The 25,618-nt window shown below is 39.2% G+C and overlaps 1 protein-coding gene and 1 non-coding gene across 10 annotated transcripts in view; one reads left to right on the top strand and one right to left on the bottom strand.

Annotated features, from left to right (window-relative positions):
* ARNT (aryl hydrocarbon receptor nuclear translocator) overlaps nucleotides 1–25,114 on the bottom strand; it is a 62,589-nt gene extending 37,475 nt beyond the window's left edge. For 4 of the 9 annotated variants that reach the window (XM_049693718.1, XM_033415599.2, XM_049693730.1 and 1 more), the window contains exons 1-2: nucleotides 24,952–25,112; nucleotides 2,033–2,144 (exon numbers count right to left, since the gene is read on the bottom strand). In XM_049693718.1, the coding sequence (XP_049549675.1) occupies nucleotides 2,033–2,144; nucleotides 24,952–24,976 (137 nt within the window). In that variant the 5' untranslated portion in view covers nucleotides 24,977–25,112. Of the gene's footprint in view, nucleotides 1–2,032; nucleotides 2,145–20,027; nucleotides 20,050–24,951 lie in introns of those variants that run through there. The other 5 variants (XR_007469907.1, XM_033415600.2, XR_007469908.1 and 2 more) reach the window with 4 other exon arrangements.
* On the top strand, nucleotides 10,699–10,771 carry TRNAR-CCU (transfer RNA arginine (anticodon CCU)). Its single transcript has one exon. It is a non-coding gene; the product is annotated as a tRNA-Arg (tRNA).
* Nucleotides 25,115–25,618: the final 504 nt, after the last annotated feature.

Here is a 25,618-nt window from a genome sequence, read left to right as displayed (position 1 = left end):
ATTTATATATTTTTTTCTGATAGAGTTGGTATATTACATACACTGTAACCTTTTTTATTTCATTTTATTCTTTTTTTAAAATATATTTTATTTATTTATTTGTTTATTTATTGGCTGCGTTGGGTCTTCTGTTGCTGTGTGCCTTTCTCTAGTTGCGGTGAGCGGGGGCTACTCTTCATTGTGGTGCGAGGGCTTCTCATTGTGGTGGCTGCTCTTGTTGCAGAGCACAGGCTCTAGGCGTGCAGGCTTCAGTAGTTGTGGCACACGGGCTTCAGTTGTTGTGGCTCGTGGGCTCTACAGCGCAGGCTCAGTAGTTGTGGCACATGGGCTTAGTTGCTCCGTGGTATGTGGGAGCTTCCGGACCACGGCTTGAACCCGTGTCCCCTGCATTGGCATGCGGATTCTTAACCACTGTGCCACCAGGGAAGCCCCTGTAACCTCTTTTCTCAATATACTGTAAACATTTTTCTGTACCAATACATATTTGTCACTTCTAATAGCTGTACATTTTCAATACAACTTTCTCAATCAATCCCCTAATTTTGATAATACTGCTTCTAATTGTTTGCTATTATATATAACCACAACACTGTGTTTAAGAGAGTAGACAATAAAAGCTAACCTCCCAAGGTTCATATCATAGATCTTCCACTTATTAGCTTCAAAACCTTGGGTAAGTTACTTATTCACCAGATACCTCAGTAAATGAGTTAAAATGTATAAAGCTCTTGGAGACATAGCAAGTCTTAATATGTTACTCATGTTAACACCTTAACCCAGGGATCACTCTTTCATTACTACTGGTAAGAGGAAACTTAAAGACTAGTTATAACACTAGCTACATAATTATTAAAAGCAAAAGAAAGAAAAAGAAATTCAATACTTTAATACTTTAAAAAGTAGGTAAAATACTACCCATTCTTCCAGGCCTTTCTAAAGCAACCTCTTTTCTGAAGCCTTTCCCAATTTCTAACAACCAATGGTGGTATTCCCATACACTGAAACACACAGCAGTGTATCTGTTCCTTTCTTAGCAAACCTGGCATATTCTATCTTGAATTATATTTATGCATGTAGTGATTATCCCTTTCAGAACATAAGCAACTAAAAGACGAAGACTGTGCCTTATTTACCTTTGTATCCTAGTAGCAATCGGCACAATGACTTACACTAATGAGGCATCTAATAAATAATTTTGGAACTGAATGGACTCTAGGTTCCAAGCAAGGCAACATATCAATAACTTAAAGGAGACATATTCTACAGTTCAGCATTCTCTAAATTCAGAAAAGTAAAAAGCCTACCAGGGACTTCCCTGGTGGCACAGTAGTTAAGAATCCACCTGCCAATGCAGGGGACATAGGTTCGATCCCTGGTCTGGGAAGATCCCACATGCCATGGAGCAACTAAGCCCGTGTACCACAACTACTGAGCCTGCGCTCTAGGGCCCGCAAGCCACCACTACGAAGCCTGAGCACCACAACTACTGAAGCCCGCGCGCCCTAGAGCCCTTGTGTCGTGACTATTAAGCCCGTGTGCTGTAACTACTGACGCCTACGCACCTACAGCCCATGCTCCACAACGAGAAGCCACTGCAATGAGAAGCCCATGTACCACTACTAAGAGTAGCCCCTGCCTGCTGCAACTAGAGAAAGCCCACGTGCAGCAGCGAAGACCCAACGCAGCCAAGAAAAAAAAAAGGCCTACCAAAAAACTTTTGAGAATGCAGATACAAAGCTTAATGAAAGCAGTGAAATTTTCTCAGCAATGGTGAAATCTTTGGGCTTAGCCAGAGTCCTTTACCTCTTAGAGATTTTTGTTTTAAAAAACAAAATAAAACTGCTTGTAAGAAACTAAGATAAAGACATCAATTCCATACAAAGAAAAATCCAGGGATTAAAGAAAGTTATCTGATAGGAGTGTAGTAAGTAGCCAGAAGAAGTGAGAGGGTTAGGAATAGATGGTTCAGCGACTAACAAAATCAGGCTGGTTTAAAGGAGAGACGATTGTAACATAGTACACTCAAACTCACCCTGGTCGCCGCTTAATAGCCCTCTGGACAATGGCTCCTCCACCTTGAATCCCAGGCCCAGGGTTTCCAGAGGCAATGGCTGGACCCAGTGATGGTACATCTGATGTCATTTCTGTCAGAGAAGAACAGAAATACAGATTTTAAAAAGATTGTTCTTGCTTATCATCATCATCAAACTGGCTAGAAGAAAGGCTCAAGCTATGGATAAAATCTCAGGAGTTTGCTAGAAAACCCAAATGCTCACGTCCAGGCTGCTTTTCTTGAATTCTTACCCTGAGAAAAGATTTCCCTACACTTCAATTCCCCCAACTTCATACAGTTTGGAAGAGGTAGCACTATATTCTATAGCCTTCTCTTTTAAAAGCTGGTAATAGTGACATAATATTAATCTAAAACACACACACAAATTGGTTTACATATTTCACTAATGCAACAAATATACATAACTTAGCTCCTCTGATTTATTTTTTTTGGAAAATACAAAAAAAACCCCAAATTTAAAAAATCACCTAAATTCCAATACTCAAAAAAAACTATATAGAGTAGGGACTTCCCTGGTGGTCCAGTAGACTGCGCTCCCAATGCAGGGGGCCCGGGTTTGATCCCTGGTCAAGGAACTAGATCCCACGTGCTGCAACGAAGACCCAGTGCAGCCAAATAAATAAACAAATGTGTTTTTTTTTTAAGTTGAGCTCATTTTATTTCTTATTTTTTCCCTCAGATTATATACACCTATCTCTCTGATCAAAAACAGGCACATTTGGTCATGGCTAATTATGTTCCAGAAAGCCTGCTACAATTTTTGCTCCCACTAACAGGATACGAGAGTACCTATTTCTCTCACCAGAACTGCATATTATACTTTTTAATTTCACCAAACCTGACAGGTAAAAATGGTACAGTATTTGTTGTAATTCTTGTATCTTTTTACATTAGTCATCTGAAATCAATGAGTTGACTTTTCATATCTTTAATATTTTTATACTGAATATCTTTTTCTAATGAATTTGTAAGATCTATCAGTATATAAAGGATATTAAAGGATATCAATATATAAAAGATAATATATGCCTGTTATGTATTACAAATATTTTTTCATCACCTACCTTAGCCTTTAAATATATAACATTTCACAATTTTATGCTGTAAAATTTATCAGTGTTTTCCTAAATAATTCCGGGATTTCTGTCTTACTTAGGAAAGCTCCCCACCCTCGAGATTATTTCTATATTTTCTTATACTACTTTTGTGTTTCACACTTAGATTTTTAATCCATATGGAATTTACTACTTATGCCTACCTGGCATAAGGCAGGACTCTGATTATTTTCTTATACATGGTTAGATAATTATTCTAATATCATTTATGGGATAATCCATCCTTTCCTCACTTATCGGAAATGACTCCTTTACTACTTTACTTTTACTTTACTACTTTACTTACTTTACTTTACTTTTAGGTGTCTACAAATAATTGATCTCTTTCTATACTTTTATTCTGTATTAATATATTTTCCAGCTCCTATGTCAATACTGAACATGTTTGATAACTACAGCTTTATAGTACATTTGAATTATCTAATAGGAAAGTCCTCCATTCTCCATTAATTTATTTTACAAAATTTTCTTATTAAATGTCATATACTACTTCTGCTTCAGCCAAAATTAAATAAATAAAATTTTTAAAATTTTTAAAAATTAAAAAAAAAGTTTAAGAGATGAGTGGGAAATCAACACATTCTCTGATGATGGAAAACTAAGGAGGATTTGTCACCAGCAGACCTATAGCTAAACAGGGACTTCCCTGGTGGTCCAGGGGTTAAGAATCCACCTTCCAATGCAGAGGACGCGGGTTTGATCCCTGGTCAGGGAACTAAGATCCCACATGCTGCAGGGCAACTAAGCCTGCGTGCTGCAACTTCTAAGCATGTGGGCCACAACTAGAGAGCCCACGTGCTGCAAACTACAGAGCCCACGAGCTCTGGAGCCCGCACGCCACAACTATAGAGCCCACACGCTCTGCAACCCATGCGCCACAACTACAGAGAAGCTCGCGCGCCACAACGAGGAGTCCGCACTGCAGGGGAGGATCCGGTATGCCGCCAACAAAGATCCGGCATACCTCAACTAAGAGTCAACACAGCCAAAATAAAATAAATAAGTATTAAAGAGAACTTAAAAGAAAAAAAGAAAATCAGCAAAGATATAGAAGTTCTCAATGATACCTCAATCAACAGGGTCCAATTAACATTTATAAAAACACTACACCCAACAACAGCAGATATACATTCTTTTCAAGTGTCCCCAGAACATATACCAAGATAGACCATATCCTGGGCCTTTAAACAAACCTCAACAAGTATAAAAGAATTGCGGGATTCCCTGGTGGTCCAGTGGTGAAGAATCCGCCTTCCAATGCAGGGGATGCGGGTTCGATCCCTGGTTGGGGAACTAAGATCCCACATGCCACGAGGCAACCAAAACTGCAAGCCACAACTAGAGAGAAGCCTGCGTGTCACAACTACTGAGCCCGCATGCTCCTGAGCCCACAACTAGAGAGAAACCCACAACAAAGAGCCCGCACGCTGCAAGGAAGACCCAGTGCAGCCAAAAATTTAAAAAACAAATAAATAAAATAATCATAGATTGGATTCTCCAACCACAGTGGAATCAAACTATTTAGAAATCAGTAACAGAAAGATAACAGGAAAATCTCCATTCACTTGGACATTAAATAACACATTTCTAAATAATCAGTCAAAGAGAAAGTCTCAAAGGGAATAAAAAGTACAGTGAACTAAAATTAAAATGAGGGACTTCCCTGGTGGCGCAGTGGTTAAGAATCCGCCTGCCAATGCAGGGGACACAGGTTCGAGTCCTGGTCCGGGAAGATCCCACATGCCGCGGAGCAACTAAGCCCGTGCACCACAACTATTGAGCCTGCACTCTACAGCCCGCAAGCCACAACTACTGAGCCCACCCATGTGCCACAACTAGTGAAGCCCGTGTGCCTAGAGCCCGTGCTCCACAACACGAGAAGCCACTGCAATGAAAAGCTCACGCACTACAACAAAGAGCAGCCCCCACTCGCTGCAACTAGAGAAAGCCCATGCATAGCAACGAAGACCCGTCACAGACAAAAATAAATAAATAAATAAATTTATTTTTTAAAATTTTAATGAAATTACAAGATGGTAAAATTTGTGGGACACCCCAGAAGCTATAGTCATTAAAATGCTATATTAGAAAAGAGGAAAAGTCAAATAAATCATCTAAACTTCCACCTCAAGAACCTAGGATAAATAAACGCAAAGCAAGCAAAAGGAAAGAAATAATGGAAAACACAAAATAATAAAATTTTAAAACAGAAAAACAATTTAAAAATAAAACAAAGAATTCTTTAAATAGATCAATAAAATTGACAAACCTCTAGCAAGACACACAACACACAAACTACCAAAATCAGGAAAAAAAAAACCAGGGATATCACTAGAGACCCTGAAGAAATCTAAGAGATAATTAGGAATACTAAAACTTACACACATAAATTTGACAACTTAGACCAAAAGGATCAATTCCTTAAAAAATACAAACTAAAACAACTGTTCAAACACAAAATAGTTGATATGAATGGCCTCATACCTATTAGAAAACTGAATTCATAATTTAAGCACTCTCAAAAAAAAAAAAATTCTAGGTCTAGCTGATTTAACTGGAGAATGCTACCAAACATTTAAAGAACAGCAATGCTACACAATCTCCTCCAGAAACTATTTGAGGAAGGGGACACTTACCAATTCATCTTTTGAAGCTAGTATTACCCTGATACAAAAACCAGACAAAGACAGTAGAAAAATAAAACAAAAACTAGAGATCAATGTTCCTCATGAAAATTGATGCAAAAATCCTTAACAAAATATTAGTAAATAAAATTTAGCAATTTTAGCAAACAGAATTTAGCAATAGCTAAAGAACTATACAACGTGACCATGTGTTTTATTCAAGGGAAGTAAACTGGTTCAATACTTAAAATCAATCAACATATTAATTGGCTAAGAAGAAAAATAACATGATCATATCAGCCTATGCATAAAAAGTATTTGCTAAAATTCAATACCCATTCTGATAAAAACATAGAAAAATTAAAATAAAGTGAAACGTCCTCACCTTGATAAAAGTATCTACAAAAAGAAAGAAAAAAAAAACTACTGCTAATATTATACTTAATGGTGAAAGACAATGTTTTCTCCCTAAGATTTGGGAACTAGGAAAAAATGTTCACTCTCATCACTTATTTAAACATAGTGTGGGAAGTTCTAGCCTGTGCAAAAGTGCAGGAAAAGGAAATAGAAGGCATACAGATCAGAAAGGAAAAAATAAAACTGCCCCCATTTGCAGATTACATGATTGTCTTTGCAGAAAATCCTAAGGAATCTACCAAAACAAACAAAAAACCCTCCTAGAACAAATAAGTGAATTCAACGAAGTTGCAGTATACAAAATAAATATACAAAAATCAATTGTGTTTCTATATACTAGCAATTAACACATGGGCATCAAAATTTAAACTATAAAACCATTCATAACCACTTCAAAAAAGAAAAAATATTTAAGTGTAAATCTATCAAACAGGCACAAGATTTGTATGCTGAAAGAATGCTGATCAAAGAACCAAAGACCTAAATAAATGGAGAGACATACCATGTTCATGGATTGGAAGACTCAACAAAAGATGTTAATTCTCTTCAAACTGATAAACAGGTTTAATGCAATTCCTATCAAAATTCTACCCAGATGTTTCTGAAGATATAAACATGACCATTCTAGGGACTTCCCTGGTGACACAGTGGTTAAGAATCCGCCTGCCAATGCAGGGGACACAGGTTCGATCCCTAGACTGGGACGATCCCACATGCCACGGAGCAACTAAGCCTGCAAGCCACAACTACTGAGCCCATGTGCCTCAACTACTGAAGCCCACATGCCTAGAGCCCGTGCTCCACAACAAGAGAAACCACTGCAATGAGAAGCCTGTGCACTGCAATGAAGAGTAGCCCCTGTTCGCCGCAACTAGAGAAAGCCCGCACACAGCAATGAAGACCCAACACAGCCCAAAAAAAAAAAAAAATGGTAAAAAAAAAAAACTAAAAAACTAATTGTATTAAAAAAATGTTTTTAACTAAAAAATTTTTTTTAAAAATTAGGGCTTCCCTGGTGGCGCAATGGTTGAGAGTCTGCCTGCCGATGCAGGGGACATGGGTTCGTGCCCCGGTCCGGGAAGATCCCACATGCCGCGGAGCGGCTGGGCCCGTGAGCCATGGCCGCTGAGCCTGCGCGTCCGGAGCCCGTGCTCCGCAACGGGAGAGGCCACAGCAGTGAGAGGCCCGTGTACCAAAAAAAAAAAAAAAAAAAAAAAAATTAAACATGGGTCTCCCCTGGTGGCGCAGTGGTTGAGAGTCCGCCTGCCGATGCAGGGGACGCAGGTTCATGCCCCGGTCCGGGAAGATCCCACATGCCGCGGAGCAGCTAGGCCCGTGAGCCATGGCCACTGAGCCTGCGCGTCCGGAGCCCGTGCTCCGCAACGGGAGAGGCCACAACAGTGAGAGGCCCGTGTACCACAAAAAAAATAAAAATAAATAAAAAATTAAACATGACCATTCTAAAATTTATACAGGAAGGTAAGTAAACTATAATAGCTAAAGCAAAGAAAAAGTGGGAGAAAAATCTACCTGAAAGACTTCTAATATAGCTACAGCAATTAAGACTGTGTGGCCCTGGCAAAGGGACAGACACTTAGATCGATGGAACCCAGAAACAGACCCACACAAATATGCCCAAATGATTTTGACAAAAGTGCAAAAGCAATTCAATGGAGGAAAGATAGCCTTTTCAACAAATGGTGCTAGAGCAACTAGACATCCATAGGCCAAAAAATGAACCTTGACCCCTTATACAAAAATTAATCAAAATGGATCATGGACTTATATTTAAAGTGTAAAACTATGTAACTTTTAGAAAAAACCACAGGAGTCGGACTTCCCTGGTGGCGCAGTGGTTAAGAATCCGCCTGCCAGTGCAAGGAACACGGGTTCGATCCCTGGTCTGGGAAGATCCCACATGCCGCAGAGCAATTAAGCCCGTGTGCCACAACTACTGAGCCTGCGCTCTAGAGCCCGTGAGCCACAACTACTGAGTCCACGTGCCACAACTACTGAAGCCTGTGCACCTAGAGCCTGTGCTCTGCAACAAGAGAAGCCACCGCATAAGAAGCCCGCGCACAGCAACGAAGAGTAGCCCCCGCTCGCCGGAACTAGAGAAAGCCCACACGCAGCAATGAAGACCCAACGCAGCCAAAAATAAATAAATAAAAATAAATTTAAAAAAAAATAGGACAAAATCTGCAGGATCTAGGGGCTAGTCAAAGAGTTCTCAGACTTGGTACCATAAGCATGATCCACGAAAGGAAAAACTGGTAAACTGGACATCACTGAAATGAAAAACTTTTGCTCTATGAAGGACATCACTGAAATGAAAAACTTTTGCTCTGTGAAAAGACTGAGAGAGGATCAAAAGACAAGTTACAGAGTGGGAAAAACATTGCAACAAAGGACAAAGGACTTCTATCTAGAATATAAAAAGAACTCTCAAAACTCAACAGTAAAAGAGCAAACAGTCTTTTTTTTTTTTTTTTTTTTTTGCGGTACGCAGGCCTCTCACTGCTGTGGCCTCTCCCGTTGCGGAGCACAGGCTCCGGACGCACAGGCTCAGCGGCCATGGCTCACGGGCCCAGCCACTCCACGGCATGAGGGATCTTCCCGGAACGGGGCACGAACCCATGTCCCCTGCATCAGCAGGCGGACTCTCAACCACTGCGCCACCAGGGAAGCCCTACACTAGTAATTAGTTTCCTTCTCTTACTGCATTATTGCAAGGGTTCTTAATCTGTGTGTCAATGGATAAAATCCACCGGTAAACTTGGATGAAGAACAATTTTCTTTCTTTACTTTCATTAATCTCTAGCTGAAATTTAGCATTTCCTTCAATCATGAAAGTACAGTATAACAGTAGTTTTAGCAGTATCTGTGATTTTGTCATCAATAAAATCAGATATCACATGACAGTTATTACAGATATCTAGAATTACTGTTACATTCAATACTACTTTGAGAATATGGCAATTATTAGACTTGTCACTACATCTTATTTATTGTGTTAGTAAAGAAGAAACATTAATTTTTGTATTACAAATTTGTAATTTTTTATATTCTGATAGCTGTATTTTTAATAGAATTGATTTTTCAAAATACTATGTAGTGTTATTTACACTCTGAACAACATTCTCTGGGTTCAACAGGGAGAGCAAGCTGCACGCCAGGGTGATCTGGGGGCCTAGGGACCTGCCCCACCAGCTCACCAGAGTTTCCTCCCATGTGCAAGTCTTTCTGCCCCTCACCAGGGTCTCCAACTTGGCCCAGACCAGAGAAGGTTTTTATTTAGGAGTGGATGCAACACAAAAAGTGTGATAAGAACTTTTGAAGCCTCGAAGCAAAAGTGTTACTCCTTGGCTTTACAGTGAGTGCATAGATAATCAGTGATAATAATGACTAATTTTTTTCTGTCTTCACTGTGTGCCAGGCACTGTGCTGGGCAACTTGTGTGCCTCTCATTTATTCCCACAATGACCCAATGAGGTTGAAGAAGCGTTCAACAGATGTCACCAGTCATAGGGGTCCACGTGATACAAAAGGTTAAGAATCTCTTTATTTACTCACTCTTTTTTTTTGGCCATGCCATGCAGCTCATGGGATCTTAGTTCCCTGACCAGGGATTGAACTCAGGCCCACGGCAGTGACAGCAAAGCACCAAATCTTAACCACTGGACCGCCCAGGAATTCCCATATTCTGATTTAATAGTCTTTTTTTCTTTAAATCAGGAATGGATTTTTAAAAATCAGAAACAAATGTTTTTATAAAGCATTTATTGATACAATCATTTTTCCCCCTTTAGTTTGTTAACGACCCAAGTATATAGGTTTTCTCAGGGTGACCAATCCTTGAGTTCCTGGAATAAATCTTGCTCAATAAATTGTAGTGGGCTGAAGAGTGTAAAAATGCATGTCCACAGAGATGCAGAATGTGACCTTACTTGGAAATAGGGTCTCTGAAGATATAATTAGTGAAGACGGAGATCATATTGAGTTAGGATGGGCTCTAAATCCAATGACTGCTGTTTTTATAAACGTAATGAGACAGACATTTGGATACAGAGACTGGAGTGATGTGTCTACAACCTAGAAAAGAGGGAGCCTAACCAGCCAATATCTTCATTTCGGACGCTGAGTCTCCAGAGCTGCAAGAGAATAAATTTCTGTTGTTTTAAGCCCTCTAGTTTGTGGTAATTTGTCACTACAGACCTGAGGACCTAATATAATAATGATGTATGATTCTTTTAACATACTCTGGATTTAACTTACTAAGATTAGCTCCTTTTAAATGGAAGAGGAACTCAGTGTGATGTTAAGTGTAGCACGGTTAAGGAGTATTCTTAGTGCACTGAACAAAAGCACCTTCTATTAAAATCATAACTTGACAGAAATTACAGAAAAATAGTAAATATTTTAGTCAACACAGTCTCCCAAATTTATAGAAAAGGTACTTCTCGGGACTTCCCTCATGGTTGAGTGGTTAAGACTCCGCACTCCTAATGCAGGGGGCCCAGGTTCGATCCCTGGTCAGGGAACTACATCCCGCATGCTGCACCTAAAGATCCCGCATGCTGCAAAAAAGATCCTGCATGCGGCAATGAAGATCCCGCGTGCTGCAACTAAGACCCAGCAAACCCAAATAAATAAATAAATAATTTTTAACTAAATGTGACTTCCTTTCCTGAAATAGGAGAAATAATATAAAACTAAGTCATTGAAAACATGAATGAGGAAAACAGAAATGATAAAGGAAGCATTAAAAGTTGAACAGATAATGAAATGTTCAAAAAGAAATGTTGGTAACAATAATTCATCATATTCCTACCTTGTATAAAATATGAACCACTTTGGATGTGTTTTCTTTTTTTCATAAACCTATTTATTTACTCTTTCTTTTTTTTTTTTTTTTTTGCGGTACGCGGGCCTCTCACTGTTGTGGCTTCTCCCGTTGCACAGCACAGGCTCTGGACGCGCAGGCTGAGCAGCCATGGCTCACGGGCCCATCCGCTCCGCGGCATGTGGGATCTTCCCGGACAGGGGCACGAACCTGCATCCCCTGCATCGGCAGGCGGACTCTCAACCACTGCGCCACCAGGGAAGCCCTATTTACTCATTTTTATTTTTGGCTGCGTTGTGTCTTTGCTGCTACACGCGGGCCCTCTCCAGTTGCGGGGAGCGGGGACCACTCTTCCCTGTGGTGCACGGGCCTCTCATTGCTGTGGCCTCTCCCGCAGCAGACCACCGGCTCTAGGGGCAAGGGCTCAGTACTTGTGGCTCTCAGGCTCTAGAGCGCAGGCTCAGCAGTCGTGGCACACAGGCCCAGCTGCTCTGCAGCATGTGGGATCCTCCCGGGCCAGGGATAGAACCCATGTACCCTGCACCGGCAGGCAGACTCCCAACCACTGTGCCACCAGAGAAGTCCTGGATGTGTTTTTTAATATTTTACTTATTATTCCTAAAACCTACCTCCAAATTATATTTATAATAAACTGCATCTAAACTCAAAATACAAAACCTCTTTTATGCATGTCTTTTGTTACATGCCCAAGCATTATAACTGCCTTTAATACTGGATAAAGAGAGTACTCAAATACTCACCATTAAAATGTTGATGCATCACAAAGCTACAGTAATCAAAATAGTGTGACACTGGCATAAAGACAGACACATAGACCAACAAAATAGAATACAGAGCCCAGAAATAAAACCTCACATATACAGTCAAACGATTTTCAACAAGAGTGTCACAACCGTTCAATGGGGAAAGGATAATCTTTTCAACAAATGGTGCTGGGAAAACTGGATACCTGCATGTTAAAAAAAATGAAGTTGTATCCTTCCTTACATTACCTCATATACAAAAATTAACTCAAAGTGGATCAAAGATCTAAACGTAAGAGCGAAAAGTATGCAACTCATAGAAGAAAACAGGGAAAAAGCTTCATAACACTGGATGTGGCAATTTCTTAGATATATCAAAAGCACAAGCAACAAAAGTAAAAAATAGATAAATTGGACTTCATCAAAATTAGAAATTTTGTGCATCAAAGAACACTGTATCAACAGAGTAAAAAGGCAACCCACAGAATGGGAGAAAACAGTTGTGATCCATATGTGTGATGAGATTAAAATCCAGAATACATAAAGAACTCCTATGACTCAACAACAACAAAAAAAGACAACCTAATTAAAAAATGGACAAAGGACTTGAACATATGTTTCTCCAAAGAAAATATACAAATGGCCAATAAGCACATGAAAAGATGCCTAATATCACTAACCATTAGAGAAATGCAAATCAAAACTACACCGAGATATCACCTCACACCCATTAGGATGGACACCATGAAAAATAAAAAAAATAATAATATGTGTTAACAAGGATGTGAGGGAATTGAAACTATTGTACACTTTTGGTAGGAATGTAAAAGTGGCAGCCACTATTGAGAATAGTATGGAAATTCCTCAAAAAATTAAAACTACAATGAATATATAATCCAGCAATTCCACTTCTGGGCATATACTAAAAAGAACTGAAATTTGAAAGTAGGGTCTTGAAAAGACACTTGTACAACACCCAGGTTCAAAGCAGCATTAGTCACAAAAGCCAAGAGGAAGAAGCAACCCAGTGTTGATCAAGATGAACGGATCTTTAAATACATAGCATATACATCCAATGGAATACTATTCAGCCTTTAAAAAGAAGGAAATTCTGCAACATGCTACAACATGGATGAACCTTGAAAATATTATGCTAAGTGAAATAATCCAGTCACAAAAAGACAAATACTGCAGGATTCCACTTATATAAGGTACCTAGAATAGTCAGATTCATAGAGTGTAGAATGGCGGCGTGGGCTGGAGGGACTGGGGAACAGGAAGTAATTGTTTAATAAGTACAGAGTTTTAATTTTGCAAGATGAAAAAGTTCTGGAAGTGGATGGTGGTGATGGCTGCATAACAATGTGACTATACTAATGCCACTGACCTGTACACTTAAAAATAGTTAAAAAGAATATGAAAAATAATGTACATATAATGGTATAACTGAGTCATTTTGCTGTACATCAGTAATTAACACGACATTGTAATTCAGCTACACTTCAATTAAAAATAAATTTTAGGGGCTTCCCTGGTGGCGCAGTGGATAGGAGTCTGCCTGACAATGCAGTAGACACGGGTTTGTTCCCCGGTCCAGAAGGATCCCACATGCCGCAGAGCAACTAAGCCCGTGCACCACAACTACTGAGCTTGCGCTCGAGAGCCCGTGAGCCACAACTACTGAGCCCGTGTGCCTAGAGCCCGGGCTCCACAACAGGAGAGGCCACCGTGATGGATGGCCCGCACACCACAGCAAAGAGTGGCCCCCGCTTGCCGCAACTAGAGAAAGCCTGTGTGCAGCAACGAAGACCCAACACAGCCAAAAAGAAATAAATAAAATAAAAATTGTTTTTAAATTGTTAATAAATTTTTAAAAAGTTAAAAAGGTAAATTTTATGTGTATTCTGCCACAATAAAAAAATTTCAATATATAAAAAAATTTTTGAGGTGGATCTATATGATTGAAATGGAAAGTTATTCACCATATATGATATGGAAAAATAAGCTACAGAAAATTATCTATAATATAATCCTTTATAAAGGTTATATGCATAACAAAAGCCTGGAAGAATTCATTTCTATTTAGTGCATGCCTATTATATGCCAGGCATTGTTGCAGGCCCTAGAGATAGAACAATAAATAAAAGAGACAAAAATCCTAACTTTTTTTACATGTTAGTGGAAGAGAAAGATAAATTGAGAAATGATTAAAATATAAAATGGGTTGATAATATGAAACTGACATTTTATTTATTTATTTTTTGCAGTACGCGGGCCTCTCACTGCTGTGGCCTCTTCCATTGCGGAGCACAGGCTCCGGACGCGCAGGCTCAGCGGCCATGGCTCACGGGCCCAGCCGTTCCACAGCACGTGGGATCCTCCCGGACCGGGGCACGAACCCGTGTCCCCTGCATTGGCAGGCGGACTCTCAACCACTGCGCCACCAGGGAAGCCCGAAACTGACATTTTATAGGTAAAAAATGGATAGTCATTTCATTTGGTTTGACCTAACGATATGTTATATAGTGATAAATGTGGAGAAAAATAAACTAGGGGAGTCAACTCAGAAATACATAAAGGTTCCAGCAATTTTAGATGCTGAGGGAAGACCTCGCTGAAAAGGTTAACATTTAAGGAAAGGTCAGAAGGAGGTAAAGGAACAAACCATGCAGGTATCTGGGAAAAATGCATTCCAGGCAGAGTGCAAAGACCCAGAGGTGAGAGCATGCCTAAGTTCTAGAAATGGTGTGGATGACATCATGGCTAGAATGGAGTGAGCAAATGTTACACAATAAACTATTAACAGTCGTTATCTATGGGATGGCATTTAGAGACTCCAATATTTGATTTTCTACATATCCATTTCGTTTTCTCTTTTACATTAAACATATATTACTTTTACAATCAGAAAATGCGTGATCCCAATTTTTTAAAAAGAAAATTTATGTGCATGTGTCTATGTGTGTGGCATGCGTTGAAAATCTTAGAGAACACAGCTCAAACTCTAAAGTGAGATAAATCTAGATTCCAATCCTAGGGTTACCACTTACTACGTATGACCTTGGGCAAATTATTTAATCTCTCAGGGTTTATCTGTAAAATGTAGCTAATGACAGTACCTACCTTTGGGGAAGATTAAATTAGATACTGCACGTGAATAGTGCCTGACACATTGTAAAGTACGCCTTGAATAGTAGCTTTGTAAAAATATATCGAACACCAATTTGTTAACTGGTTTTGCCATTACTAATTTTTACATTACAAAAGTAATATATTAAAATATGGATATACAGAAACTCAGATGTAGACGTCTCTAAAAATACTCAATACAGAAGCAAACAGTCAAAAGTAAAATCCTCCACACATATACCCCAGCTTCCCCCATGGGAAACTGCTGTTAACATTTTGATATGAATCCTTCCAGACCTTTTTCTATACACCATATATTACAGGGTTTTAGCAATTTTTACATAACAAAGGAGAGGGACCATATTATATTTATTCTGAAACTTTCATTTTTTTCCAATTAACAATGTATCTTGGAAGGTATATCATGTCAATAAATACTGTTAGCTCATTCTTTTTAAGTTATACAGTATTTCATAGTACAAACGTACACATTTATGACATTCAAACTATCATTATCATAAATAATGTTTCAATGAATATCCTTGTATATCTTTAAGCAAAGATGCCAGTATTACCTACAACTAAAAAATTTCTAAAAATGACTCGCTGGATCTAAAGGAGCATATTTAAAACTGCCCATTACCCTCCAAGAAGGTCATACCAATTAAGAACCTCACCAATGGTATGAAATTATCCATACCTCCAACAGCACTGGACCTTAGCAATCTTCAAATTTTTACTAATTTTCCAGGTATAAAATGATTATCGTTGTTGGTTTGATGTGGATTTCTCTATCATTAGTAAAACTGAGTTTACTTTATATGTTATTACTATTAACTTTTTCCAGTTAAATTTTAAATAGCTAATATATGTAACTTTCCTAAGAAAAAACAAAATTTTCCCATAAAAAATAAATTCCATACTTTCAATAATAGGTTTTTATGGGATCTAAAGGATAGAGAAATTTAGAGAAAAAAAAGATAATTGAGATGGTTTAAATTAAGGTCTGACACACTCCCTAGCACAGAGAAGGTACTCAACAGGAAGGAAAAACTAAAGGAAATAAAGCTACCAGCCAGCCAGCCAGCCAGCCAGGAAGTTTCAGAAAAGTTGGTCAAGCTGGACCTCAGAAAAACTAAAGAAGAGGAAAAAGACATTCCACATAGACAAAAGAACATGAGCAAATCATAAAGGGAGGTATGAACATAGCTGTGAGGAGGTGTAGGGAAACAGGCCTATAAAGAGCATAGAGTCTGTATTCAGGAGAAAATATAAGATGTCAAATGCTAGCCAACTGTAAGAAGGCCTTGAATGCCAAGATGAAATCTTAAATCTGATTCAATAAGCAACTGAAAGAAAATATATTAAGTCAGAGTGACAAGAAGAAAATGTAAGTTAAAAGATTAATTTGACAGATTTAAAATTTGAATAGAAGCAGGGAAAATAGACTAATCAAAAATGAGGTGGGGGGTGTAGAAGGCAGGGCAAATGAAAGCTAAAATAAAAAGGATTAGTTTGATATCTGTTTAAGCAGCAGGTGGATTCCCAGATCCTCTCCCTGTCCCTTCCAGCAGGGAAAATGCCCCTCCCCCACCCAGTCAAAAAACTGATTTATTCTCTGAAGAGTGTAAACCAGAGGTCCTCTGGACTGGGGAACACCAGACAAATTTGAAAGTGAGGTTACAATACTGAAAACAGGGAAACTAACAGCAATGTATGCAAAATGGATGTATCCTGTTGTACTGCTTCTTTCCTGTATTCCATGTTTCCTCTTTCTTGGTTTACTCTCGCCTATTGGTAAATCTCATCCCCTAGTAAGTTCCTGAGAAAGAGTATAAGGGAGACCTTGGGTATGTGAAAATATCTTTCTTCCACTTCACTAACTGATAGTTTGCCTAGATATGGAATTCTGAGTTGGAGATTACTTTCCCTCAGAATTTTGAAGGCATTGCTCCATTGTCATCTATCTTCCAGTGTGACTACTGAGAAGCAAAACTAATCTGATTCCTTATTTATTTATTTTTTTTGCGGTACGCGGGCCTCTCACTGTTGTGGCCTCTCCCGCTGCGGTGCACAGGCTACGGACGCGCAGGCTCAGCGGCCATGGCTCACGGGCCCAGCCGCTCCGCGGCATGTGGGATCTTCCCGGACTGGGGCACAAACCCGTGTCCCCTGCATCGGCAGGCAGACTCTCAACCACTGCGGCACCAGGGAAGCCCCCTTCTTATTTTTAACTGACCAATTTTCTTCTCTCTGGAGCTTATAGGATACTCTTTGTATCTGATGCTGAAATTTCATAATAATGTGCCTTGAGTGGGTGAGTTTTTCATTCATTGTTCTGGCTCCTTCAATTTGAAAACTCTTGCCTTTTACTTCTGGGACATTTTATTTAATCAAAAGTTAAAAGTTTGGTTAAAAGAAATAAAAATGGATGTCACTGGAGAGAAGAAGCTGAGAGAAGGGGTAGAGGACTGCTGTTTTTATAACAAATCATGTAACACTAAGTCATTAAATATATGCATGGGTAATTTTTATTAAAATAATTTTTAACATATATATGTTTAAATAAATATATTTTAAGAATCACAGATGTAGAAAACAAACTTATTGTTACCAAGGGGGAAAGGGGGAGAGGGATAATTTGGGAGATTGGGATTGACATATACACACTACTATATATAAAACAGATAACTAATTAAGAACCTACTTATATAGCATAGGGAACTATACTCAATACTCTGTAATGACTTATATGGGAAAAGAATCGAAAAAAGAGTAGATATACATATATGTATAACTGATACACTTTGCTGTACAGCAGAAACTAACACAACATTGTAAAGCAACTATAATCCAATAAAAATCAATTTTAAAAAATTAATAAATACATCTATTTTGGGTATATATTTTATATGGTTAAAATGTTTTATATGTTTTAATATCCTTATATGTTTAAAAATGCTTTTTTTAAATGCAAAAAAAAACAAGATGTGATAACAAATCAGATAAATACATAAAAGAATCCAAACACATCTAATTGCTTAACCTGGGGAACTGGAAAAACTGCAATAGTCACAAAAGATACAGAAAAGTTAGGAAGGTCAGCAGATCTGAAGGAAATACTAGTGACTATATATATATATATATATATATATAAAAATAACATGTTACAGTTATTCAAATAAAGTTTTTTTTTAAATAGATGAAAATACAGGAAAAGAAGCTTATGTGAGAAGACAGGAATAAAAATTTTAGAGAGTCTTCAATATATAAAAGATAAATGAGGGAAGGAGATACAGTAGTTACCAAATAAATGTTTAATTGAGGCAGGTAGGTGGGCAAATAGAAATGAAGGAAGTTGACTGGCTTACTAATTAATTAATCAATTAAGAGTTCCAGTCCCAGGAGTGAGACTAGAAAAGGAGAAGCATAATGAACAAGAAAAAGAAAATGAGCAGGCCTAAGGAACAAAGAAGGAAGAGTCAGTGAGAAAGAACAAGCAATGCAGTGTCTCTGAAGCCAAATTCAAGAAGTTCATCAAAAAGGGACAATTACGGGGTGTGAAGAACTAGGAGAAGGATTCCAGTAAGAGTTAAGGATTCCAGTAAAAGTTGTTTAAAGAGGTGAAAAACAACTATGAAGAAAGAATACAAGAAGTTATAGAAAAGATTTTAGGAACTGCAACACTCTTCCAGCAACTTTTTCAGCACCTTGCACTCACTTCTCCATCCAAGCAACTGTGCCATCCTGGCTGTTGGACGCGGTATTTCACCTTCTTCATCTACTAAAAAAGACAATACCCCACCCTCCTCCTCCTCAAAAAGTATCCATTGTGCCACATTTCTGTAGGAAGTGACTTTAAGTCACAATGGAGAAAGTCTTATAACTTAGTAATTAAGAATACTGTCCAGGGCTTCCCTGGTGGCGCAGTGGTTGAGAGTCCGCCTGCCGATGCAGGGGACACGGGTTCGTGCCCCGGTCCGGGAGGATCCCACATGCCGTGGAGCGGCTGGGCCCGTGAGCCATGGCTGCTGAGCCTGAGCTCTGCAACGGGAAAGGCCACAACAGTGAGAGGCCTGCATATCGCAAAAAAAAAAAAAAAAAAAAGAACACTGTCTAAAGACCACAAATAATAAATGTTGGTGAGGATGTGGAAAAACAGGAACCCTCAGACACTGTTAGTGGAAATGTAAAACAGCGTAGCCACTGTGCAAAACAGTATGGAGGTTTCCCAAAAAAGACTAAAAATTAAAGTACCATATGACCCAGCAATCCCACTCGGGGGAATTTATCCAAAAAAAACAAAACAAAACACTAATTCAAAAGATACTTGTACTCCAATGTTCATAGCAGCATTATTTACAATTGCCAAGATATGGAAGCAACCTAAGTGTCCATCAACAGACAAATGGATAAAGAAGATGTAGTACATATATACAACGGAATATTACTCAGCCATAAAAATGAAATTTTGCCATTTGCAAAAACATGGATGGACTTGGAGGGTATTATGTTAAGTGAAATAAGTCAAACAGAGAAAGACAAACAGTGTATGATATCACTTATATGTGGAATCTAAAAAATAATACATACTCCTGAACGTAACAAACAAGAAACAGACTCACAGATATAGAAAACAAATTAGTGGTTACTAGTAGCGAGAAGGAAGAGGGGAGAGACAAGATAAGGGTAGGGGATTAAGAGCTACAAACTACTATATATAAAATAAATAAGCTACAAGGATCTATAGTACAACAAAGGGCATACAGCCAATATTTAATAATAACTATAAATGGAATATAACCTTTAAAATTGTGAGTCACTATGTTGTACACCTGAAACATATAATATTGTACATCAACTATATTTTAATTTAAAAAAAGAAAAAAAAACTCCTAAAAACAAAATTTGTGTAGACGGGCTGCCAGCAATCAAAATGTCTCTACCCACCCCCCCAAAAAAACTGTCTCTACCCCCTACTAGCTATGTGACTTCAGACAAACTAATTATTCACTCTGTGCCTTAGTTTCCTCATCTGAAAACAAGAATATTAATATATACCTCATAGGAGTCTTGTAAAGATTAAATGAGGAGACTTCCCTGGTGGTCCAACGATTAAGAATCCGCCTTCCAATGCAGGGGACCCAGGTTCGACCCCTGGTCAGGCAACTAAGATCCCACATGCCGCAGGGCAACTAAGTCCGCGCTCCGTGCACCGCAACTACTGAGTCTCTGCACCACAACTAGAGAGTCCACATGCCACAACTATTGAGCCCGTGTGCTCTGGAGTCTGTGCACCACAACTAAGACCAGACGCAGCTAAAATTAAAAAAATAAATAAATAACTTTTTTTAAAGAAAAATATTAAATGAGATAAATATATGAATATTAAGTGAGGTAATATATTTATAACAATATCTGGCATATAATTATTGTTAGCTATTATAAATTAATTCATGATGTTAATGGTTTAATTAGTGTTATCCTTTCAAAGGTATTTTCATATTAACAGTGCATAAAGATATGAACCTCCAATGCCAGGTTTTACAACATTCATTTATTCAACAAACATTTACTGAACTGTAGTCCGACGTACTAGGCACCCCTGGGAGCAGTAGGGTGCTGTGGTGAACAAGGGAGGTAAAGGTCCTACTCTCATGGAACTTAAATTCTAATTAAGTTGTTGAAGTCATAAACTTAGTTTGTCTACTCAACTAGAGAAAATGTGAAGGGACAAATACAAAATGAAGAAATGATGAAAAGAAATGCAAATTTAGAGAATTTATTTGGAAGCTAAGAGATGGTTTCTAACATACAGAATAGCCAACAAAACAGGAAAGTGTAGCCTGGCATATAGTAAGAACTTAATAGATGTTTAATAAATGTGCCAGTTCCTCTCTCTAGGTTTGTTTTCTTACATGTAAAGTGACAGGAGTTACCTTGAATCCAACTCCAATATTCGTTGATGTCTACTTATTGAAATCATCATGGCATATTAGGCAGCATTCTTCAAAACAGATGGCTGTACAGGCAGGGCCTATCATAGGGTGTGGGTGATGGGCCCAAATAGACTCCACTGAGCTCAGGCCTTGCATATCACAAGAGCTTTAAATGTATTCCTTTACTGTTACATCTAAATAAGATCAGCTATACAACCACAGAGACACTGGATAGCACTGACAGAAATGTCACCCTTGCACCTCTATACAGGACTATACCGCCAGGGAATTAACATTTAAAATAAATATTGTAAATAGCCTGAAGGGGAAAAAAAAAGATGGTTCCAAAGATAGTTTCTACAATTAAGGATTCAAATTTTACTAGTTTTGAAATTAAATATGCCCCAAATGTCATAACCTAAGTAAAATCAAGGAAAAAGTGTTTAGTTTCCTTGAGTGTTGCAATTTAGTTTTTTGAAGATCAACCACCACTTGGTACTGTGGAAATCCCTACTGTTACTGCCTTAGAAGAAAGTCATCCATAGCAGACAACCACAAAAGACTTTCACAAAACATCCATGAAACAACATATTCTCATCTGTTAGTGGATTGTTTGAGTAGAGGAGTAGGGCTGGAATGCAAAAAAGTAAAGTGAGAGACCACTATTTCAAAACAACAAGAAAAGTAGAGTTCCAAGAATACAGAAGTATCTACTTCTTAATTTCTAAAAAAACAGAAAAGATTCAGTTTGGTGCCACAATTCAAACAGCATAAAAAGTATATGGATTAAGGTTCTTTTTCAAAAATGTTAATTGTATTTCAATTGCTGAATTAGTAAACTATATTTAAACACTTTTGAAATAGGTTTTTGCAATAGAATATAATTTTTAAAGTATCTTGGCATTGTAATTTTATACTGCATAAATTCCTATTTTCCTGTATCTGAAAAAGGTTAAGTAAAGGTAATGGGTAAGAATTCTGCTAATTGATGCTTTAAAAACTATAATTTATGAAGGTAAAAATTATGTGAAAAAAAAAAGTTTTCCTAAGTGTCAGCCTTACAAACCCAAACAAGTGTGTTCCTTCCTTTGCCTTCTACCCGTTCTCTACCCACAATAAATGGTACCTAATACCACAAAAAGAGGTCCCTGGGAAAGAGAACACCAGAATCAAGGAAGGAGAAAACTGCACTCCTAAAAATTCATTCACATCTCTGGTTTGAATACTGAATTATAAATCAAATAACTAATCTATTCCCAAACAGTGCCTTAGCCGATGCATTACAAATCACACGTGCAATTTTTTAAATGTTTCTCAAAATGTTTAGTATTATGTAGACAAGAAAGATATAGCCTAAGACTTCATGGACCACCTACCCACTCACTTATCTTGCCACTGCTAAGCAGAATTAGTGAAAAATAATAGAATATGAAGAATTATCAATTACGCAGAAAAAAGCCACCACCACATTAGAACTATTACTTCAACGTAACTCTTAGATTGTGGAGTATAAACTATATCTTACTCTTCTTTTGATCCAGCACCATGTTAAGACATAGAGAAAAATGCAAAGGAACCAGGTCCCCTGCAAGACCCTGAAGGGACACCAACAGTCTCTAAATCAAACTCTAAATACAACTAAAATGATCATCAAGTATTGTTATTAACACTAAGGATTAACTTAAATGAAGCTTAGAAGAGTTAAATAATTATTACCAAAATTCTTTGCAGACATATGTGAGGACAGAACAAACAAGAACCATAGGGAAACTTAACTAGCAAAATGACAAAGTAGAAAAAACTCAAAGAAATCAGTCTGATGTCCCTAGTCCTTAAAATGACTCTAAGGATTAAAGGTTTGACCATGCAACAAAGAATTCTGACCTGAAAACCATTTACTTTCTTTTCACTGAGCACAGTTCATTCCCACCCTGTGTCCCTACATTTATGGTCCTCATTTCCCAAAATGGAACAGGCTATCAAAACTCCACAATGCAGCTATGATCTCTTCCTTTTGATACAAAGGGGCAAAACAAGAATTGAAGGAAGAAAATGCACTTTCTAATTTAATTATCATGTGTTGAACTTGGGATCAATAACTTGTAAGAGATGGGAGAATTATCCAACATCGAAAAAGAACCCTAGGGCTTCCCTGGTGGCACAGTGGTTGAGAGTCCGCCTGCCAATGCAGGGGACACGGGTTCGTGCCCTGGTCCGGGAAAATCCCACATGCCGAGCAGAGCGGCTAGGCCCGTGAGCCATGGCCGCTGAGCCTGTGCTCCGCAACGGGAAAGGCCACAACAGTGAGAGGCCCGCAAAAAAAGAACCCTAAAAACTGCAGAAGCAGGCTGCCAAAGGGCAATAAACAAAGTAACTGTTTCATCATAAGCAAGGATTCTGCACAAATGAATGTTATTTTCTGCTTACAGTTTTAAGTTGATATTGATCAGCTAATGAAAATGTGGTCAAGAGATTGTCATTCTGGTTACTGTTGTTCAAAAAACAAAACAAAATAAGGCAACCCAACCCACACTGCTGGGAAAAAAGCTTCTGACATATGCACTAAACTTCTTTACCCAGGCCACCTCTTAATAAGAGAAATGCTTTGCAACTTGACTAGGGTTATATAAGTATTTTGCAATGTGTTATCAGTTTAAAATCTTGTTTATTTACTCCCTAGTTAACAGGTTATTTTACTTCAAGGTCAGGTCTGCCATAATAATAGCATCTTTCCGATTTTATTCCATCACTCAGCACTTCCTGCAATGCAATTTTAGCCATTAACTTTATCTCCTTTTCCTCTTAAAATATTTAAAAGATTTAAAAATATGATATTGACATGTGACAAATTAACTTCTTTAAATAGGTCTGTTCCCAGAAACATGGTAGGAAAGACAGTAAATTTCAGTGATTCAATTGTAATAGCAAAAGCTGAGTACTGTAAAATACTACTGCCTTTCAGAGACACGAAAAAAAATCCAGTTTAAGTTTTAACAAGGGAACAGCAGTGAATCCTTCCCACTACCATATTTTCAAGTTATTCACCCCCACCTCTCACTTCTTTTCTAAGGCTATCAAAGATAAGGATTTCTGGGGAATAGCCAAGGTCAGCAAAGTAATCTAGGATCCCTTAAATGAAATACTTCCTAGGGAGAAATAACCGTAATGTACTGGAAAGAGGACTGGGACTAGGAATTTGAAGACCTGATCTGTCTAGACCTGCTGCTGCACTACACCCCATTCCATCTTTTAGACACGACTGACTAGATTTTTAACGTTCAAGCTCCCACTTTAGAAGAGATGTTCATTGAGAAATAGCATGAACTGAACTTTTCTTAAAGAATGGGAACTGCCTTGACCCACCTAACAAGATTTAAATCTGGGTCCTGGATGCTTGCTGTTGGCAAGATCTATCCTGTAACTCAAACATTACACAAACCTCTGCCTTCAGCAGCTAATGACACTAGAGGCACCTCTTAATACATAAACGCAAGTTTCAAAGGATAGCCCTCGGATAGGGAGGGAGGAGGTACAGCTTCTTTTTTTTTAAGAAACTGAGTATGAATTCAAAGATTTTTAAAATTTAAAATCTAAACGTTTGGAAGTAACACCTCAGCTAAACAGCAACGTGATCCTATGAGTCCCAACTACCTTTAAAGTAAAACGAGCCACACTGCCCACAGTTATTCGGCATCAAGCAGGTCCACAGTGGGCAGAAGGCTGAAAGAGGACTACATCGCACACCAGAAAGCCGCCACAAGAGTGGAGGCGGGCCAGCCCCGCACGGACAGCTGCTCAAACAGAACTCGGGGCAAGGAATCCCCAACTCCCACCCGCCTGCTCCCTCCCTCCACCTCGGGTCTCCCCTGTTCCCCAGGGGCGGGCCCCTCCCCCAGGTCACTCCCCTCCCCCACCGCCCCGTAGCCACCCCCACGCGTCTCAGCGCCCTCAGCCCCAACTACGGCCCCTCAGCGCTGGGTCTACCCAGTTGCCAACCCCTTCAGCCCCTCCTCCTTGAGAGGCACCCCAGTCCTCCGTCTCCTCACCGGGATTAGCAGTAGTCGCCGCCATAGCTGTAGATGCCACCGCCGCCGCACCCCCCCCAGTGGGAGGAGCCACCGCCAAGGAACCGGGGGGAGGGGGAGGGGAGAGCCACTCCCCAGACGCGGCGCCGTACTGCCGCCAATGCTACCGCGGAATCCAAGATGGCGGCTGCAGCAACCGCCCCCCGCCCCACCGTCCCCAGCCCCTACGACGGAGAGACCCGCCCCTAGAGGGGGCGGGGTCATCCCCAAGGCCAGCCTCCTCGGGAAAACTGACCAATGGAATCGCAAAACGACCAGAAGCAGGGCTGGCCACGGAGCTGCCAGCCAGTCCAGTGGAGGAGGGAGGGCGAAGAAGAAGTCCAGCTGTCTCTCTAATTCCGCCTCTTCTACCTTAGAGGTCAGCGATCGAGTGACGTCAGTGAAAAATAATTTTACTAAAAAGCTTCGCTGGGTGGTAGATTCGCCTGGTTGGCCACTCTGCAGATGACTTGTTTTGTAAATCTTCTTTAGGTGCCCTACTGCTTAAACTTCACTTCGTGATTTGTAATCCTTTCTAGTTTTTTCCTCTTTTAAGGACCTTTGTCCCTAGTGGGAAAAAGTTCAGCAAGTTTTGAATGCCTGCTATAGAACTGGTAGTGTAAGAGGATCTGGGCGCTTATGTCTGGTA

The sequence above is a fragment of the Orcinus orca genome, chromosome 1, assembly GCF_937001465.1.
Source record: "Orcinus orca chromosome 1, mOrcOrc1.1, whole genome shotgun sequence".
Classification (NCBI taxonomy): domain Eukaryota; kingdom Metazoa; phylum Chordata; class Mammalia; order Artiodactyla; family Delphinidae; genus Orcinus; species Orcinus orca.
This window is presented reverse-complemented; position numbering and strand designations above follow the sequence as displayed.